The sequence below is a fragment of the Haemaphysalis longicornis genome, unplaced genomic scaffold, assembly GCF_048455015.1.
Source record: "Haemaphysalis longicornis isolate Haplotype H1 unplaced genomic scaffold, Haemaphysalis longicornis Haplotype H1 scaffold_9, whole genome shotgun sequence".
Lineage (NCBI taxonomy): Eukaryota > Metazoa > Arthropoda > Arachnida > Ixodida > Ixodidae > Haemaphysalis > Haemaphysalis longicornis.
In genome coordinates, this window is record NW_027526460.1 from 12,220,033 (window position 1) to 12,240,232 (window position 20,200).

The window sequence follows — 20,200 nt, forward strand, 5'->3', positions numbered from 1 at the left end:
GACTTCGCTGACTCTTCTCCCGCCTTCAAGAGGCCTTATATTTTCCTACTGGCGTACCAGTCAGTGAAGCGTCGCATGTGCAGCGCTTGTGTGAAGCGACCTTGACTTGGAGCTAGATACAGTGTACAAACAAACCAAGTAAAGAAAGGCACATTCTTCCATTCACAAACGTGTCCTGGCTTCGTTTCAACTAAGCGAACGAATTGCGACCAAGCAATTTTTTTTTAACCTCCTTGATTGCGACGACCCGCCGGCGGCCGGCGGACGAAACGCTGGGCCGACTGACTCTGTCGGCCGGGGAGCCGTGCAGTAGCGCAGCCGTGGCGCAGCCAATTGCCAGCTCATCCCCTCCTGACGTCACACGAAAACGCCACAGAAAATGGGCGAGCGTAAAGAGAGGAGGACAGCGTTTTCGAATTAGTTTTTCTACTAAATAAAATCGCGTAAACGCGCCTAGAGTGGTCGAAACATGGCCTGGGGACTCCGGACTACAATTTGCGCTAGTAATCCCGCAATGTTTACATATCACTTCAGTGTCCCTTTAAAGAGCCTAAGGCAATACTTGGAGGGGAGGTAAACATGTTACTTTGTTTAATTTATACACTAACAGTTACCATTTCTTTACACCTAACCCTGTATTGAAGCGTACCTGGAGCTTGGATATGACAAGAGCCTGCGGCTGAGCCATCTTTGTAAAATAATTAGGGTACATACCTTTTTTTCAATGTAATAAAGAGCACCTTGAGGCTATTGTAAAACTATCTCAAGCGCCTGATAGCTTGACGAATTTGGCGCCACACAATACGCGTGACTTTCAGGCACAATCGCATCGGTTCCAACATCTGACACCGCGGTAGTGTATAATTATAAACGTATATATCTTGTTCAGATCGCCAAATAATTAAGCATTCGGTACTACCGCTTAACACGTGAAAGAATCGACTGAATTAGCTAAAGTCAGTAAATGCCATCGCGTTATATGTCAGATACCCAGGGCGTACCTTACCCACAATTTCATGTTATCTCCGAGAATTTTACGTGAGCCTTACGGTCATTTAAATTCCTACCGACTAGACGACAATACGAAATTGTCAGGGTGAAGGCACATGGCGGAGTAGAGCAATAAAATGCAGTCATTGTACATATCGACAAGCCATGCTAGTATTACATTTCATTGAAATAAAGTCCGAAGCTTGCGTTGCGGTTTATGATTTCCATGAGTAAAACTTAAGCGCAAACTGACACAGGGACGAGAAAGGGAAACGACACCAGCGCTTACTATCAACTGAAAGATTTATTAAAATCGAAAGCACATGTATACCATGCCAAGAACCAATAATCAGGCACGTGTGACCGTCGCACATGCGTACGGACGTACTTGAAGAGAACCGCCCCCTTTCCTTCTTCTCTTCTTTTTCTTTGTTTCTTCTTCTAACCGCTCTCCTTAAGAAGTAACACTTCTTTATCTAGAATGCTCAGTGATAGGTTACGTATACAATCCGAGCCCCTAATCTGGATATGGAAGGCTTCAGCAATTTTCCTGGTAGCATGGTCTCTGTGTTTAAAAAGCACTTGCGTGTCTGTGAAGCATGGCTTACTATCAACTAAAATATTTATTAAAATCGTGGTTTTCCTGCTGTATTCGTGTCGGAGCGGTTAGGGCACCTGGGAATGGTTTCTCGACATGAAGTCAAGGGTGACGGAAGCAAGTACAAGTACAACTGCGTAGAACGGAATTGTGCCTCGTTACGCGAACCCAAGGAAGATCGACGATATCGTAAAAGGAAGTGAAGCCTCTTCAGCCATAGCCCTCCCCCCCTGCTCAAGTTTTCGTTTTCCGATAGAAGCCCCGGATCAGGACAAATGGCATGCTACCCGAGAACGGAAGATCATTTTTTTTTAAAAATGAGAGGGACATTACCACGGAAACGGACACCAAAAAGGTTTAGTGCGGGAAAGACGTGGTTTCCTCGCAGCTTCGAAATTTTCTTTCCGGATCAACAATAAGGATTTTGTCGTTTAAGTCGCCCCGTTTAATGCCTTAAGGCCCCTCCAAACGGTTGCAGCAATTTTTCATTGTATTGCCTTGGACAATAAAACGTAAGTATGACCATATCAATCAGACTCGCTTGAGCCGAGATTTTTCACGAAGCTTTTTCTCGGTAAACCGCGGCGAAAGACTATATAAAAACTTTTCATGGGATAAAAAAAAGCTTCTCAGTTTCCTGTCTTCGTGGGCCCCTGTTCCGAGCGCACTACTGTTCCCACTGCTAAAACTATAAACCTCGATCCTTTGATGTATTGCTCCCTTTGAATGGTTTATAATTGTTGCCTATGATTGTGGTAGCCTTATTTCTCTCTTGACACCCCTGGCGCTTTGGTTTCAAGAGTTTCCTCGCAACAGTAGTCCAGACGGAGTCAACCATCCCTGTCTGAACTCATTCATTCTTACCCGGATCTGCAATGGAACCACGCCTCCTAACAAGCTCAGTGATGTTCCGTACTAGGGAGAAAAATTCCCATTTCTCGGGTCAAAAATTCCTTATTTTAAGCATATTTTCTCCGCAGGTTTCTCAATAATTCCTTGCAAAATTCCCTGCGCTCTCTTTCTGCACTTGATAAATCTTTACGTGCATTCCTGTTCGGTTTTCCACGTTAGCCAGCACCACCTATGTGATGTCTACTTTACGTAGCCTTCCGGACACAGACGCCGTTCAGAGAATCAGAGTTTTGGCGGGAACTAAATTTCAGTTCATATTCCAGTCAGAAGCATTTGACTATGCATTTCACGTTTCGAACCAAACAGCATGCTTACTTTGCATGCTAAAGATTAAAGTTCAAACTGCCCGCATGAAAAACAGCAAGACAGTGCTGGGTCATCGAGGTAATTTTTGCTCACCGCCGGGGCTGCTGACGCCGTCGCTTTTTGACCGTTGTGTGAACGGCTGTGTGAATGATGCCCCAATATATTTTTTTGTATACTGCGCAGGAATACGTGCGAGCAGGCTTCAGCCCGTCAACCGCCGCCGCTCCACGCTTCACTAGCTTGTTCTCACACAGTAATCTTTCATATATGCTCCCTCATCTTTTATGAACTGTGCAGGAAACAGTCTTAGCTGCTTGTGGCTTGCGATAACACAACTGCCGAAATTTTAACCCAAATCCGAGGATCTGTTTGGGGAACTTAAAAAAGAACAACACCAAAAAAGCAATAAAGGATGCGAGGTCCGGTTTACTGACATTACTTTTATTTTTTACTCCATAGTTCCTATAATTACTTGAATCTATTAAACATTTCCTTTTTTCCTTTTTGGCCAAAATACAGACGAAAATTTCCCAAAAAAGGGAAAATTCCCCTCACGGAACATCACTGAACAAGCTCTCCTTTCTTCCCTCTCTCTCTTCCCCAATCTCCCCCTCCGGGCCTCCTCACTTACTCTCTTTCTGCGTCATTCTTTTGTTTGTGCAGTTCTGCTCTGCACTTTTTTCTTCTTTTTTTTCTTGCGCAGGCGGCCTTATTTGTTAGCGTCTCGTTTCCCCGTCCTTTTCCTCGAGATTTCTTAGTCAAGAGTCAAGATTTCTTAGTCGAGAAGCAGCGGTAACCTTTCTGAAATAAGAAAATTATACCGCTTGTCTTTTATTGCCGACCAGCCTATAAACAGCAGCGGCTACCCGGTGAGCTCCCTTACAGCCAAGCCTACCGAGGCTGCGACCTGCGGCTCCACTGGCTGCCGGGCCACAGTGGCATCCGGGGCTACGAGGATGCCGACGCCCGAACCGGCGAGGTCCACCAGGAGGGCATCCCAGTCTCCCGAGACGTCACCGCCTTCGACGAGGCCCGCACCACCCTGGCCCGCATGGGGCAGACGATGCACCCCGACCCTCGGGTCATGAGCGGCCTCGCGCCCCGACCGTTGCCCGCACGCGTCAGCAGAGATGCCCGCTGCCTGCTTCTCCGCATGCGGCTGGACTGCTGCAATGTGGTGGAGCGCCTGCACCGACACGGGCGCAAGGACTCCCCTACATGTATGGACTGCCCGGAACCAGAGACGCTGGAGCACCTACTCTGCTTCTGCCCCCACCACGCGGGCCCGAGAGCAGAGCTCCACTGAGCGCTCCAGCGTCGAGGCCTTCCCAGCGATGGCATTGAGGACCTTCTGTTCCCGAAGGGGCCTGCGGCAACCCAACGGGAAGTCTTCGGCCATCTGCTCCATTGCCTGGAGACGACCGGCCTCACACAGCGGCCGTAGCCCGGAGTGCAGTGCCTGAACTGATGTGCCCGGACCACGGAGCAAGATATAAAGAGGAGCGCCGACTGTGGCCCAGAAAAAATCTTTTGCTCGGGCCGATAATGTCCACGCGCCGCCGGCCGCCCAGCTTTCCCTTTGCTCTCTTCCTCCTTCGTTCGCCCTCTCGTCGCTGTGCCTCTGTACATGACTCTTCCCTTCTTCGCTCTCCCCAGAGGCATCTTTTCTTGCGCAGCGACGTCTGTCTTAGGCCTGTCCTACTATGCAGGAGGCATGCGTGCACGCGCGGAATTTAAACACCCGTGCGCGGCCGCAATAGACGGCGCAGATAATCGCACGCCGCCGCACACATGGCGATCGCTTATTCCCGGAACGTTTAGTCTGACATTATGAATATCCACTAAAAAATATTGTACTAACCCAGCACATGTAAGACGCAACTGAACGACGACGACTTCAGAAGCACCAAAGAATGAGCAAGAGTAATATGGAACGCCACAACATATATTCTAGCGTGATTCTGCTTACGACGACTCGATGCAGCGCAAAGGTTACCCTCTGTTGCTATTTCGCTCTCCGGCCGCGTGCTTAATTATTTATGCCGCTTCTGCGCACGAACAACGCTTACGAGCGTCGCCCGGAGACTCCATCGGCAAACGGCAATGATGCACATTTCTGTGCCAATGACTGAATTGGACGGCTGTCCTGTTGTATCAAGTGTACAAAAACACTGTCAGCTTGATAAGGAACCCAAGAATATCAAACGCATACTTCATTTTAACTCATGCCGCAACTTACCGCCCGATGTTCACTGTCGCTCTACGGTCGTGTTATCTCGTCGATAACACCGCGGTCTCCAAATAAAATGCTGCGATTTGTATGGCTGCAATTTTTTGGCCTACCAGGGTTCCCGGCGTTTTTTTTTTTTTCGTTAAGCGGCTGACCAGCAAAACAACCGGCTCGTTAAACCTTTTCTTTCGGCGAGTTATCGCGAAATGAAGGCTTGTGAAAAGACCGCACTGTCAGAGACTTGATCTTGAGCAGATTGCTACGTCGCGGGCAGTCGCGGGTGATGTTATCGCATTTCTGTTCTTTTCTGATGAGCGTGTAAGTGCCGGCCCGTGTTCTAGGCACACTCTGTTTTGGACGCAAGTTGCAGAACTGCGAGAAAGCTGAGGGAACTTTTATAATCGCCAGTGATCAGAACCAGTTGCTCCTTTCGCCTTTTGTAAAACCTGTTAAAACACAGCCAAATTGGTATTCCCAAATTTACAAAACGGAGCCACATTTCCGGCAAGCACCGCGCAAAAGGTAGTGTTTGTATAGCAGCCATATGTTCCTATGTGGTCTCTATATTTTGTTTTCCCGCCATGCAAACCAATCCTTAACGTATCTTTGCCGTACGGCCACTCAATTCCTTCGGGTCCGGGTTACCCGGAAGGTGCTGTCGAACAAGTTAATCAACTGTGGAAAGGAGGCGCGCAATGAACGCGAAGCCGCGCCAAAGCAGGCCCAAAGCAGTCCGTGCACAAAACTACCGTCGCCGAAGCAGACGACAGAGCCGACGAAATGTGTTCCGCCAACTCGCCCGCCGGCGCCCGGGGAACGCCGGCCGCTTAGCCGCCGCCGGCTAAGGTCCCTTTCGCTGCGCCATCTACATTGTGCTCCGCGAGTTATGGACATTAAGAGCCCGCCGGAGAGAGCGAAGTCGGCGCTCCTGTTTATCTTGCTCCGTGGCCCGGACTGACAGCTTTCTACGACTGACAGACTGACTCTAGGACTCTTTCTAACCTTTTCCTCTCTCTCCCTCTGTCCCTCTCCACTTGATCCAGTCACTCCCCCTCTACTTCCCTTCCTCTGCACTGAGTTGTATGCAGGTGAGCTCCCTGCTGAGCTCAAAATATCCCCAGTGCCTTTCCTTTTCTTTTCCTCTCCCGCCAACACCCCCCCCCCCCATTTTATCTTCGTTATTATCAGTTCCAATAAACGTTTCGTCCCCCTCCTCGTCCTCCTCTTCCTTGACTTTTCTTCTCTTTGCTTTTCAGTTAACCTAAATACTTTATTCTTATAAAACCAATTCCTGGGTAATCTTTTGGTGTGGATATGTGCAGAGGAAGGAGAAGGAAAAACTTGACTCCAATCCACGCTGTGGAGGTGGTTGGAAAGCAAAGCTTCCAACGACACCCACAACAAATGCCCATGCAACGTCACTTGAATTCCCTGAAGTAGCTCTACAAAGTGTGAAACAAGAGATTCTGTCAGCCGTTAACTGGAATTCGCGGGGGCAGCGTCCCGAACGCAGCCGCAGCGTCGGCCACTGCCAGACTAGAGCGGCGGACGCCGCCGCTGTAGCCCGGCCGTGAGTCGGGAGAAAGAAAACGGAGAGGGGCGTCTTTCGAAGGGTGAGACAGCGGAACCTAGCCATCCTGATGTGCTAGCTTGGGGCTACACCACCCCGCGACACAAGCGCAGACACCGAAACAATTCGGCATGTGAGCTCAGTGATTCCCATTTATACCGATTTAAATTAGTTAGTTTAGTAAGTTTGAGAATTCCGAGAAAGCTTAGGGAACTTTTATAATCGCTATTTATCAGAACGAGTTGCTTCTTTCGCCTTTTGTAATACCTGTTAAAACACAACCGATTTGTATTCACCAATTTAGAAAACAGTGTTCCATTCGTGGCAAGCAGTGCGCAAAAAGGTAGCGTTTCTCTAGCGGTGAGATGTCTGTATGTGGTTTGTATATTTTGTTTTCCCGCCCCCCAAACCAATCCTTAACGTATGTTTGCCGTACGACCACTTAATTCCGTCGGGTGCGGGTTACCCTGGTGGTGCTTTCGAACAAGTTAATCAAGCCGTGCCAAGGCGGCACGCAATGGGCGCGAAGCTGCACCAAAACAGGCCCAAAACAGCCGTCGCAAAAGTAGACGACAAAGGCGTACCGCCGACGCCGATGCCGGCGAGCTGGCACTTCCGCGGGGAGAACGCTGGGTAAATTCGCCGCGCCATCTACAGTGTGCTGAGTGAGTGAAACCCTCCGTCCCCCGTTCCTTTCCTCCTCCGCCACCTCCGCCGCGTTGGGAGTTTGTTGTCCCCCACGCCACGAAGGAACCGTTGGCTGGTAGAGCTAGAAAGCTTTGCTTTAAAAAGAAAAGAACAACAAACAGTGCAAACACAAAAGAGGAAAGGCTTGATTCTCGTCATCACAATCGTCATCACAAAGAACAGCCTGGTACCCCAACGTGCGCGTGATCATTGAATCGCGACAGAAGAAAAGGACGAAGAAGAAGAAGAGCGAGAGCTGAAGAAGGGTTCGTCTTGTTCTCTCCGCCATTCGTAAGAATCGAGAAGCAGAATGGCGACGAAGTTGGCCTACGCCGCGGCGGTGGTCGCTTTCTGGATCGCGCTGTTTCTCCTCGGTGTCAAGCCCTGCGGTGCATACATCCCGCCCAACTACGTCAGCTCTCGGCGCGACGACCCGTTCTTCACCCGGTCGTACCGGGAGGTGAGCCGCTGGTTCTGGCGCTACATCGAAGCTGAGCGCAAAAGGCTCGACTCTATACGCAGAAAGCTCGACACCCTTGAAGTGGCGCAGCGCTCGTACGATGGCGTCGACCCAGAGGAGTACCTGGGCCTGCCCATGAACGCGTTCCTGCTCATCAAGAGGCTCGCCAAGGACTACATCGAGGTGCTCGAGGAAGCCAAGGACGACACAAACTCGAAGCTTCTGCTAGCCATGAAACCGGGCGGCAAGAGAGCTAGGCGCTACCGGCTTCCCACCAGGAAGGACATCATGAGGACAGCGCGGGCCGTCCTCGAGTTTCAGAAGAATGAGGGCTACACTGCCAAGCAGATCGCCGAGGGCCGCGCCGTCGATCCCGATTCATCACTGTACTCGTTTAAGATGACTGCGAGGGACTGCTTCCACCTGGGAGAGGCAGCGAGTGAACTGGAAGACGGCGAGACCGCCAAGGAGTGGATGTTGGAGGCTCTGGAGCGAGTCGAGGATGGCACAGTAGACGACGCCGTGGTCATCAGGGAGCACCTGGCGTACGCCTATTTTCTGGAAGGGGACTACGAGAGGGCCGCCGAGGCGAACAAAGAGGTCCTCCAGGAGGAACCTGGAAATATGAGGGCTTTCCTGAATATGGAGTTCTACCAGGAAGGCGGTCCGGGTCACTGCTACTCAAAGCCGGCCACGCTCCTGGAGGCCACGCTTTTCAAGAAGCTCACGCACACCGAGAAGTCTCAGCGTACTTGTATGCAGCTTGATGCGCTTCCACCGATGAACTATGAAGGAAAAGTGTACAAGGAAAAGGTTATCCGAGAACCGACTACGATCGTCTTCGGGAACGTTCTCGCGACAAAAGAACTGTCTGTGCTGCGGAATTCAAGAGACTCCGACGGCCCGGTGGGGAGCACGGCGGCCCTGAGCATTCTGTACGAGCTGTCTCGTAGAATCGAGGGCCTCACGGACCTGCAGTCTCTCGACTCCGCAATACCATGGAAGCGGTTTACCTCGGACTGCGACGAGAAGGTGTGGCTCAGCCCCGGGAACAACCTTCGTTCGAAGCCCTTTGCGACTTGGTGGCTGTTCACTCGTCCGGCAGTCGTGGGCGGATTGGACAAGTCACTCCTACCAGAAGTTCACCTAGAGGCTGGAGCGTCATTGCTACGGTTCGTAACTTCACTGATTCCTCGGTCATGTTTTTAACTCCTTTGTCAGATCGCACTATATCGTTTTAAAGCTGTATAAATGGGTACGCGTACGCCACTGAAGTGGAGTAATGACCAGTATGTGTCACGCCCATGAAGCAAAACATCAGACAAAACTGAAGAAGGGGACTTCACTCGCACCGCTAGGAATAAGCAAGGGTAGTGCAAAGCCACACTCCATTCTAGGGATTTTTTCTCTCAGTTTTACTCGTGGTTTTTCGCACTGTGCAAGTTCACTTCGAGTGTCCAATACGCCTAGGTACACATACTGTAGAAATCTGTGACAGGCACCGCACACAACATATCGTTCTTCAGTAAGACCTGCTGTTGGGCGAGTTGGTTCGTATTACAGAAATTAGATTCAGCGCAGCGAAAGACACGGACGGGGAAAAGGACGGGACGACAGAAATTAGATTCAGCGCAGCGAAAGACACGGACGGGGAAAAGGACGGGACGGCCGCTCGTACCGTCCCGTCCCGTCCTTTTCACTGTGCGTGTCTTTCGCTGGGCTGAATTTTATCTCTGTAACATATCGCTTATTGATAAATAACTTCGTTCTTCTCAGCTGCGAAGAAATACCGAGAAATTATCGCCCATAACGACTGCGTTTTAGTGCAAGCAAACATGCGTGACGTTTAGCTTACACTGCCAGGAATACCTGAGCCAAATATTACACGTGCACGTGAAGCGGTAAGCGCGCAAAAATCGCCGTGAAAGACGCGGAAAAATCAACCGCGCTCTCTTCAATTCTCCTCATTATGCACCCCTGGCGTGGCCTAAACGACATCATTTGGGACATGGCTGTCCTATTGGCTGTCACTGGTCAAGTTTGCGGCTTATTTCTCGCATTTTTTGTGTACCAACCTCTTCTATGTTTGCAACTGTACGCATACTTTTGGTGTTTCTTTTCTTTTGAGTGCGCGCGGAGTTTTAGTGACTGGCTCATTACTTTCTTTTCAAAGAGACCACTCGACAACAAAGGTTTATTACTTCAAAAAAGCCCTACCAGCCTTACCGCTTGCTTGCGACCAGGCAGCCATGCCTTTATTCCTTTATTAATTCCGTATTCCCCATAAAAAAAAACGAAAAAAAAAATTCGGGGAACGAAACCCGCTCCAGCCAAGCTATGGCAGGTTAACAGCCAATAAAACATAAATAAAAAGGAGCGATGGCCCACAAATATTTTTTTTTTGTAGAAACCAATTTGTAGATGAGAAAATAAAAAAGCAGGCAGCCATGCCTGCTTTAAGTGGCGCCACACCGGAAATAGGACCCCTCCATGTTGCTGAGAAAAGGAGAAAACTCCCCGGCCTGTGATATATCGAAGGCCGCCGAACAGAACGCCGCGAGCCGCCTCCCGGAGCAGCTTTCGTCGGGTTGTCTGCGGTTTGAGTTGAGAGGAAACAATTATGCGTGATTTCTCATCGCGCGTAGTTTCGGTGATCGTGAACGGATTTTCATAATTCTTGCGGGAGGAGATTGCTGACACAACAGACTTTACCCCAAGACACATTCCGAGTAGTCGATGGTAAGTGTTGCAGGGTCCCTTTAAAGGAATAGCCTTTAACCCTTACAAAGTAATTGAGGCTGTCGCAGTTTACTTGAATATGAGCGGCCCAATATTTAATAAGGCACGCGGAAAGCAAAGAACATGTTTATCGGAAAGCCCTGCTGACTATGGACGAATTTCTGGAACCTACAAAAATCTGGCTACGGGAAGATTGCCTAAGCCTCACAAGCCCTGACCAGACTAGACTGTCACATGACGGGGCAGGGGAGAGTGTGTAGGCTTGTTTAACACGGCAAATCGCTGAAGAAGAGCGGACTTTTGAAAATCAAAAATATTTACCATTCTGACATTTTTTGGCATGTCGTGAAAGCGTTTGCCTGTTACGTTTTCAGGTTTCACGTAATGAGTGACGGCAACCGTGACCGGGAACCCTTACCATTCGAGTGCGACGCAAGCGAGCAAGCTATTTTCTACAAGCGAATCATGCTAGAGGACCAGCGTTTAGGCTGCAGAGGCAGAGCCGCCATGGGGAACTTCTCCGCCGAAACGTGCTACAAGCCACTCACTCTGGACTCCCTGCCACCTCAGCCTGCTTACTCTTACGTCACACTTTAGCCTCACAACACTATAGAGAGGACACAAGGAATCCACCCCAAGGTATTGCAAGCTGCTGCTTTGGTTCTGAGCCTTCGATGCTGAACATGAAGGCCAGAAGAGTTATGTGCAATAAAAGCCGTTTCAGCACTGCCTATGTGGCTTTTTTTTTGTTTGGTTTCACCTTCGGTTAATATATGCCCCATTTGCACGTCACAGGTACTGAGAGCAAAACAGAAATGAATGAAGCTGACACTGACGCGTAAGTCTTGAAAGTAGCGAAGCTGTACGCAATCTTCGCGACCATCACGACGGTTTAAGTCCACGATTGCAGCCTATTTGCTGCTGCTTCACTGGCGCTACGACCCTTACTCCATCTTTGTTGCTACCCCCCCTGCCAACACCTGTCAATAGGATGCCTTGCGTGGTGTATCTTGGGCTGACTGCAATATGGGTGAAACACTTCGCGAGTGGCATACCCCACACTTGCCCCCCCCCCCCCCCCCCCCCCTTCGTCGATGTTCTTACTGCCATGGTTGTTTGAGTGGGTCCTTTCCCGTACGATCTGACAAACCTGTGCGAACTCCTGACTCTATTGCGATTAATGATTGCCTTGTACGTGGCCGAGCCTGCATCACGCTTATTAACCGTTGGCCAATCCCGCCCTGCAGGTATGTGCTTCTCGGTGGGTATGTAGCATTTTTCTATAGAATAGCAGCAGCGACTGTCCAGTATGCGCTATTGGAAGCTTCCCCCGCCGGCACTTGGAAAATCTAGAGGGCCTGTACCAGGACAAACGCCACAGGGGCCCTAGAAAGAGGGCTCCTCTTTAGCTTCCCTCTCGTTCTCAATAAAGTTGTTGGTGGTGATGATGATGATGGCTACTAGAACTACTGGAACTTCTTTCTGTGGGATTGACGAGCTTGGCCGCCAAAACCGTACCCCCCCTAACGACGACACCTACTGATTCGCTTGGAACGCGAAGTGGCAGTTTAAAAAGGCCACGAACACCGAATGCAAACTTAGTTCATTAAAACGTCGACAGCCTTGTTTCGATAACAATGATACCAATCGTATTGCAAACTTCGAACAAATCATGTAGATAGTTCAGAGAGACAGACAGAGAGAGAAAGAGAGAGAAAGGGAGTAAACTTTATTTGAAAATAGAGAGAAAGCTAGACTGCAGAAGAGTTATGGGTGAAGTCCTATTTCCAGGACTCCAGTAGCAAAGGCCCCCAGCTTGGCTCTCGCTAGCAGCTCACGCTGTGTCGAAAGGTCCGAGCTGGACAGTGCTAAATCCCAGGACTCCCAGAGGTTTGGTAGGTGTTCTGTTGCTAGATTATAGGGCAGTTCCAGACTGTGTGGAATAAGTCTGCTCTTAATTTGCATTTGTGGCATTCTTCGTCTTATCTCTCTGGGACCATGAGGTCTTGATTTGTGTGGCAAAACATTGGTTTGTAGTTTCCTTATGTTTATTGCTTCCTCCGCATCTAACATGTGATGCGGTGCGGGCATGGTCTTTCTCGCTTGCCTTTGTGTAAAAACCCATTCATTAAGCGACATGAAGGGAGGGAGGGTGTAAGAGTGGTCCGTTTCCCTGCGGCTGTTGATTTGCCTCGTTAGGGAGTCGGCTTTCCCGTTTCCTTCAAGGCCTTCCTGTGCTGGGCTCCATAATATTCTATGTTGGCCTTTTGGTTCGGCTGCTAGGATCTTCCTGGTTTCTGTGGGAATAAGGCCGCATATTAGATTTCTAATTGCTCTTGTAGGATCCGTGATGATGATGAGGTTTTTGTTGTTATATTGTTCCCATCTTACAGCGAGTAGTATAGCTGTGGTTTTAGCTTCTTGGGGTGTTTGTTTTCTGCTCATGAGAAAGTCGAGAAGTTTGCCCCGTGCATCCACAACTACGGCTGATGATATTTCGTGGTGGTTGGTGGCGGCATCCGTGTGTGCTGCATCTGGATTTTTCCCGTATGTGCTCCTTATTTAGTTAATTCTTGCTAGTCTTCCACTTTTGTTGTAGAGGGGGCTCATTTTCTTAGGAGCACTGACACGAAAATTTTATGTTACACTTTTATTGCTTTTATCGATGCTTAATGGTCTGGCCAACCTGAAACAGCACTTCAAATACTTCAGCGCGCGATATTTAATTACATTGAACGGCCTGAAAATCGTTTTTTTTTTTTTTTTTTTCAAAATCCCGCTCTTTCATCCCGAACGGCGCATATGACAGAATCCCTGCCTGACCTCACCGCTTTGTGCGGACGTCACCGGAGCCCGCTTGAGAGGGTGTTGCGCCCGCTCGCCGCTCGTGGGGCCGCGCGCGTGAAGTGACGTCACGAATGTTTGACGAGCGCTGTCGCGTCACTTCTTTTTCCTCTCCAGGAGTGATGTCACGCTGATGTCCATTTGCTGAGTGCCGCTCCGCGCGCTGCTCCGTCGGCGCGATATTATGAGATCCAATAGAACTATGTTCTTCGCGTCGCAGGCCGCTCATATTTCAGCCAGGGTATTCTGTTGAGTGAAGGAAGCGAACTGTGCAGTAATATTAACGCCGAAAATTGGTGTCAGTGCTCCTTTAAGAGTTTTGCGTTGTTCTGGTTGCAGCTCCGTTGTTCTTTGTACGAACTCGGTGTGAATGGTGTGTTCCGTTCTTCCTAGGATTTACCTGCCGCTTCTTATTTTCGATAGCCTCTCTTTCTGTGCTTCGAGAATGGCTTCTTGGACTTCTTGGAAGGTATTGCAGATTCCCAGGTTGTAGAACTTCTTATCGTTGGAGGTGTAGATGGGTAACCCGAGGGCGATCTTGTACGCCGTTCTTATTATAGCGTTTACTCCCCCTTCTTGCCTTGGTCCCGGTGGTGGAACGGTTGACTGTACGGGATCCTGCTCATTAATTGATTGGATGGGTTTGACTGCCCTCTTCTCTCATACCTTTTCTGGTACGTGTGATGCGTCTGATGACCCTCGCTAGTTGTTACGTTGTTTTTTTTTTTTAGGTTTCTCAGCGTGGTGGTTGCTTTTCTGTCTTCTTGTACGTACATGCCCAGTATTCTGACCGTCGGTTTGAATTGGACATTTTTCTGTCTAATTGGATGCTTCTTGTGGGAATGGGTTCCTTGGATGGGCTGATTTTAATCAATTCTGACTTTTCTGGAGCGCATTTTAAGCCGTTGTCTTGTATTGGACCGTTTATGCTGTCTATGGCTTCCTGTAGAGTATTTACCTTTTCGTTTAGAGGGCCTTGTTTGGTCCAAATTGTTATATCATCTGCGTAGACGGACTTTCCAATCCGTGTGTTCTCTTCTAGCGTTCTTCCTATTGCTAGCATGGTCAGGTTAAAAAGCAATGGGGAAATAACAGAGCCCTGTGGTGTTCCTCTGTTAGGCATCTCGGAGGGTGCGGATCTAGTATTCCCAATTCCTATGGTGGCTGTCTTGTTAGAAAGGAAGTTGGCAATGTAGTCGTAGATTTTCTAGCCGCATCCTGTTTTCTCTGCCGCCTTAAGTATCAACTCATGTGACACGTTGTATAAGGCTCCTTTCAGGTCGATTGCTAGGATGCTTTGATCTTTGGAGTTAGTGTTCCCTAGTATGTCGTGTTTTAGCTGCAGGAGGCGGCTTGGGTGGAGAGTTCGCTTCTGAAGCCTATCATGCTGTCTGTGAACATGTTATTTTCTTCCAGGTGTCTCGCTAGTCTAGTCATGATTATTCGCTCATATACCTTTCCTAGGCAGGGTATGAGAGATATTGGCCTTAGATTTTCTATGCCTAGGGGCTTTCCAGGTTTCGATACTGCTGTTATTATGGAGTGTTTCCACTGCGGTGGTAGGTAGTTGGGTTTCCACATCTTGTTGTTGATATGTTCCGCAAGCGCTTCCACTTGTTTTTCTCCCAAGTTTCTTAGGATCATGTTGCTGATGCCGTCTTCTCCTGGTGTGCTTTTCTTTTTGCACTGTAGTATAGCTTGGTATAGTTCCTCTTTTGAGATGTCTCAATCTAGCTTTTCGTTTTCTGTCCCCTCATATGGCCTTGTGATGGAGGGAATCTTCGCGTTTAGCTCGAATATTTCTTTCGGTGCTTCTATGAGTTCCTCGTTTGTCCCCTCAAAGACATGGGCTACTATGTTTAGGTTATGCCTAATTTCCCTCCTGGTGTTGAACCCGGGTCCTGGCGCAGATGTCAAATCGACGCAAGAACTTTTGGCGGCCCACTGCCTTCGTGTTAGTGCGGACCTCCGGTATTTCTACGGACCAGCCGTCTCCTAATGAAGAAACTGCGGCACGACAGTCCGGACTAGGGCTGTTTAAAGAATAAAGTTTTTTCTCTCTCTCTCTCTCTCTCTCTCTCTCTCTCTGGCCTAAGCATTCCTTTGATTAGGGCCCATGTTCTCGATGTGCTTAAGGTCTTCTTTAGTGTGTCGCAGAAGTCTTGCCAGTTTTGTTCAGCTAATTGGATAGCGTATTCTTTTGCTTGCTTCGTTAGGTTTTTGATCCTGGCTTTTAGGCTTTTGTTGCGTCTCTTCTTTTTCCGCCTTTTAATGTGTTTCTGGTTTTTGTTCCATAGAAATATAAGGTAGTTGTCAACGCAGAGGTTTTCATTTTCTTGTCCAAAATTTCTTGGTGGCTGTCTTGAGCGCTTCTTTTACTTTATGGCACCAGGTGTCTATAGTCCCTATTTCTGTTGTTGTACTGAGCTTTTTCCTGAAGGTGTCCGAGTTCGTAATCTTTTGTTTCGTGGCTCTTCTCCTGAAGTTGTCCGTTTGCGTGTTAATTTCTATAATATCGTGATCTCTACCCATATTGTCTGTGGTGTTCTTCCATGCTGTAAGTCTATCTGTAATCGGTACTGTGGTCAGATCTGGGCACGCGTCCCTGCACCTTTGGTTTCCCGTTCTTGTAGGGTTGGTTGTATCATTTATAGCTTGTGGGTCAAGATGTTCCATAGTATCTACCAAATTTCTTCCCTTAACCGAGTCGAAATTGTAGTTCCACTGGTTGTGTGGTGCATTCATATCCCCTAGTATTATTAAGTTGTTCTTGTTTGCTCTTTGCGTGGGCTCTTTTAATAGGGGAATGAAGCTTTCTTTCGTATTCGGGGGGAACTGTATACGTTTAGGATGTAGTAGCTTTTTTTCCCTCTTTGGGTCGGTAGTATCTCTACTCGGTTTGCAGTGGGCTCCTTGGTGCTTAGGTGATGCTTTCTGCTGCATATGTCTTTCTTTAGATATATGGCAGCCCCTAAGTCCTTGGATAAATTCATTCTGTTGTAGCCTTGGAGGTTCGTCTGAAATTCGACTTCTTGGAAGCATAATACGTCTGGTTTCTGATTCATGCTACTTTTGTATGCTTCTAGGGAGTGCTTCTTATTACGTATGCTTCTGCAGTTCCACTGCTTTACTGTGAGCTGTTCTTTGTTACTTGCCTGATTATGGGTCTTCACAATCTTCTTCTCTTTCGGTCTCTGTTTCCATATTGTCATTGTTTCTCTCTACGATGATTTGTTTCGAACTTCCGATTTGTCCTGTGCCTGTGAGCTTCCTTTTTGGTGGCTTGCTCCTGCGTGTTAGATCCTGTTGTTTTCTGGAGTAGCTGTATCATTCTGCCATGCATTAACTTGACATGACATGCATGCATGACATGCATGACTTGACTTGACATGCATGCGTAAAGCTCCGTACGGATAGAGCTCATGAATTTGTTGAGGTGTTGTTGTACTTTGGCTTCTAGTTTGGCTTCTACTTCGCTCTCTGGCGTTTGTCTGTTCTTGGGTAGGCGGAGTCCTGTGGTTATATTTGCTGATGTACTTTCTATGGCTTCTGTTGTGGGGGTTTGACGCTTCACATATTTCTATAGTTTTTCTTTTAGCAGTGCGTTTTCTGCCTTGATTTCTAGTATAAGGTCCTTTCGTGCACTTATTTCTTCTCTGTATCTATCTGTCATTGGCGTTTTCCGTTTTTGTGTGTGATCGTCCTGGAAAATGGCATCTTCCCGGCTCACCTTTGCAGTGTTCTCTTCTTTGTTCCTCCTTGTGGGGGTTCTACTCCTGGACCTCCTGGGTTGTCCCTGGTTAGGTGGGGTCACCTCCTGTGGTCCTGGGTTGTGCGCCATTTCTGGCCAATCCTCGTCGAACCACCTAAGCTCGGTGTCCTTGGGTTCATTCTTCTCCCTCTTCCAGTTTCTGGGAGGAATCCTTGGTGCCTGGAATTTTCATTTGCAGCCTTTGCTGTCTGCAGCGTGCCCTTCTTTGCATGATGAGCACTTCTTTTCAGTGCCATATCCAGAGGGGGATTTGTGGGTTCGAACCCCTCCCGAAATCTTATCCAGGCAGCACGTAAGCAATACTTACTGTTGCTTTCAGAAAAACTACTACCCCTTCCAGAAATCCATAACCTCCCTGCCCCCCCCCCCCCCCCCCCGAAAGAATTTCTGGCTACGGCCCTGCTTCTTTATGCAAGTGTACCGTTCTTCCGGGTATTCTTTGCCGCATAATTTGCAGATGGTGACTTCAGGGGTGGGGCATACGTCTGCCCTGTGTTCTGGTTTTAGGGAGGTGAAGCATACTTGTTTGGTGGGCTTGTATAGATAGGAAGTAGTTTCACCTCCGTAGGCGTATGCAACCCTTGTAACTGTATCCCCTTCAAAGGTGATGAGCGCCGTGGTCAAGGTGCCAAACATCCACTCTTAGGGAGCTCATTAATTCTTCTCTTGTAGTTCCAGGCTCGAAGCCATGGGCCACGCCTTTCACTACGTTCGCTGTGAAGGCGACATTAGCGGTGACTTCGGGCCTGCTGCCGTTCCGTTGTAGAGCATCGATGTTTCTGAATACGTTGGCTGCCTCTTTGTCGGACATGCTTACAGCAATTATGTTCGAGCCAACATTTTCGTGTCACGATGTTATTCTTCATGCTTTTGCTTCCGCCGGGCCAGCTCGTTCTACAACTTTTGCAAGCTGCTGCGCCGAGTAATTCTTGACTTGCAGTCCTTTCTTGGGTCCGATAATAATCTTTGCATCTTCTTTGGGGAGGCTTGGATGTCTTCTCTTATTTACGACGCTGAAGCGCGGTTTCTGTGTATCGTTCGCATGGTTGGCTGCTTCTGCATTTTCCTTTCCTCTTTCCTGCAGTTCCTACTTCTTCTTTGCTTGCTTCTGCCGTCTGCTCAGGTAGTGTGCCCATGAGGTGCCGTCCTTGTCGGGTAGGTACTGAGGAAGTGGGTGCATCTCGGGTCTGCGGTTGTCTGCTGTTTCTTGCTGGTCCTGGAATTCAATTTCTTCTGCTTCTATTTCGTAGCTGTTCTGTCGTTTCCCCTTGGATTTTTTCTGCTTGGGGGCTTCTTTCCGTGCTGCTCGCTCCTTGTCACCCGTGGGTATGTCGGCACCGCACTGGGCCGGCCAAGCCGGGGTTGGGCTAAGCCGCTCCCCTCCTTCTCGTCGCTGTAAAAATATAATTGTTGGTCAGATTTCTGAAATAATTGCTTCTTGAGACTCCTCAAGTTCTAGTTAATCACATGAGATAAAAGCGTGTCTCGATGGCTGACAAAATCTGCCGATTCCGATAGATGTCGCAGAGCTATCCGCCGGCCAGCTTGTTCCCTGGCGGGAATCTAGATATTTAAAAAAACATATGTAGCAGTGGCGGTTCCCAAGATACTTTCTGGATAGGCTGCGTTGCTGGGCTAACTGGTTTGAATGCATTTTGGAAAAGCTGAGGCGCTAAGGTGAGACCTCACAGGAAGGAAACGACAGATGGTGGTCCTCTCTCTTCTTGGGATCGCTTTCCTTAGCGCCTCAACCGTACCAAAACACTTTCCGGCGATTTCTTTGTGACGTCAGAAACTTTTTTGTGCAATTGGCAGCTGCTGGCCTAAGCCAGCGTTTAGAAGAATGACTGGGTGATTGCAGTGAGGCTGCTAGTTCCGCTTGATCATGACACTTCAACGCTAACGTGCGTTTAACCCATGGACACTGATAATTATATTTGCAGCTAACACAGTTGACCGTAGCGCGAAATTTGAAAGTTTTTTGATAAGTATTGCATTTTTTCGTTTGGCTTATAAAAGGTCTATCTTGGCTGAAATGGAGCTGACTAAATTACCAAAGGTGTCGTCTTCATTAAAAAAGTTACCTGCACAAGGTAAAGAAAGCAGATCGAACGCTACCGCGTTTGATCAGCATGCATTCATCTTGGAGCGCAGCACTTTGCTGAAACATCCGATCATATCGAGAACACTGTCCATGAAACCGAAAGAGTCAAGGTTACTGGCGAACGAATTAACGTCTGTCTCTTCAAGAGTGATTGCCGAGTCCGGCCTAACGCCAGGAGGAAAGCCAATGGACACTCGATCACCTTCCAACTTAGGATGAGGTAACCCTGGCTCGCCAGGCGCTGGCAAGAAAATATCAGCAAAACGACTCACTAACCTTGGTTCGGGGCAATATTAGCCTTGGAGAAACATTTACTTGATTACAAATTTCGCATTTTTGGCAAATTTGGTCTGGGGTAGTTGTCGTATCTTTGTATCGTCTTCGTTATTTTTTTTTTTTACCAACCTTCTTCCCAGTTTGGACTCTCTAAGGGATGCCGACTCGTACAAGGGAAAGAAGCACAAGACCGACAAGACCTACTTCGGCTCAGCCAACGCGCTCCGTACCTACCAGCTACAGATTCAGCGATCTTTTTCTTGCTTCTCCAGACTCGACTCCCTCATGTACGCGCGTGTTTTGAAGTTTTGCTCTTCCTTCGTCTTTGACGGTCGGTCTGCCTTCGACTCCTCTTGCTTTACGAGCGAGAGACTCGGACTCGGGGCTGTCCAGGTTTCCTCCGGATCGTTTTATTCTGCGCGGAGGTGTACACTGATCGATACGTCGACACGACACGGCAGGGAAGCAAACATTTGCTGCCAGGCTTCGGTTTTCGGCTCGGACTGGTCCTTTTAAAAGCAGCAATATCACAGAAGCCAATTCGGCCGTGGCTGGAGACAAATGAAAGCAGAAGTGGCAACTTCGAGACTGCGTCGATGACAGACGCTGAATATCGAGAGCAAATCACGTTCTTAGAGGCCTAGGGTGGTGGCAGACCGAAAAGGAAATTTGAACCCTCCCTTTCTTATTTGTGACTTGTGAGATGTAACGG

At 48.6% G+C, this 20,200-nt stretch overlaps 1 protein-coding gene across 3 annotated transcripts in view; it reads left to right on the forward strand.

The window, feature by feature from the left end:
• The window catches only part of LOC144153865 (prolyl 4-hydroxylase subunit alpha-2-like), a 302,578-nt gene extending 291,374 nt beyond the window's left edge, over positions 1–11,204 (forward strand). The window contains exons 1-2 of one of the 3 annotated variants that reach the window (XM_077685596.1): positions 7,604–8,925; positions 10,867–11,204. In XM_077685596.1, coding sequence (XP_077541722.1) covers positions 7,604–8,925; positions 10,867–11,089 — 1,545 coding nt within the window. In that variant the 3' untranslated portion in view covers positions 11,090–11,204. Of the gene's footprint in view, positions 1–7,603; positions 8,926–10,866 lie in introns of those variants that run through there. The other 2 variants (XR_013319400.1, XR_013319401.1) reach the window with 2 other exon arrangements.
• Positions 11,205–20,200: the final 8,996 nt, after the last annotated feature.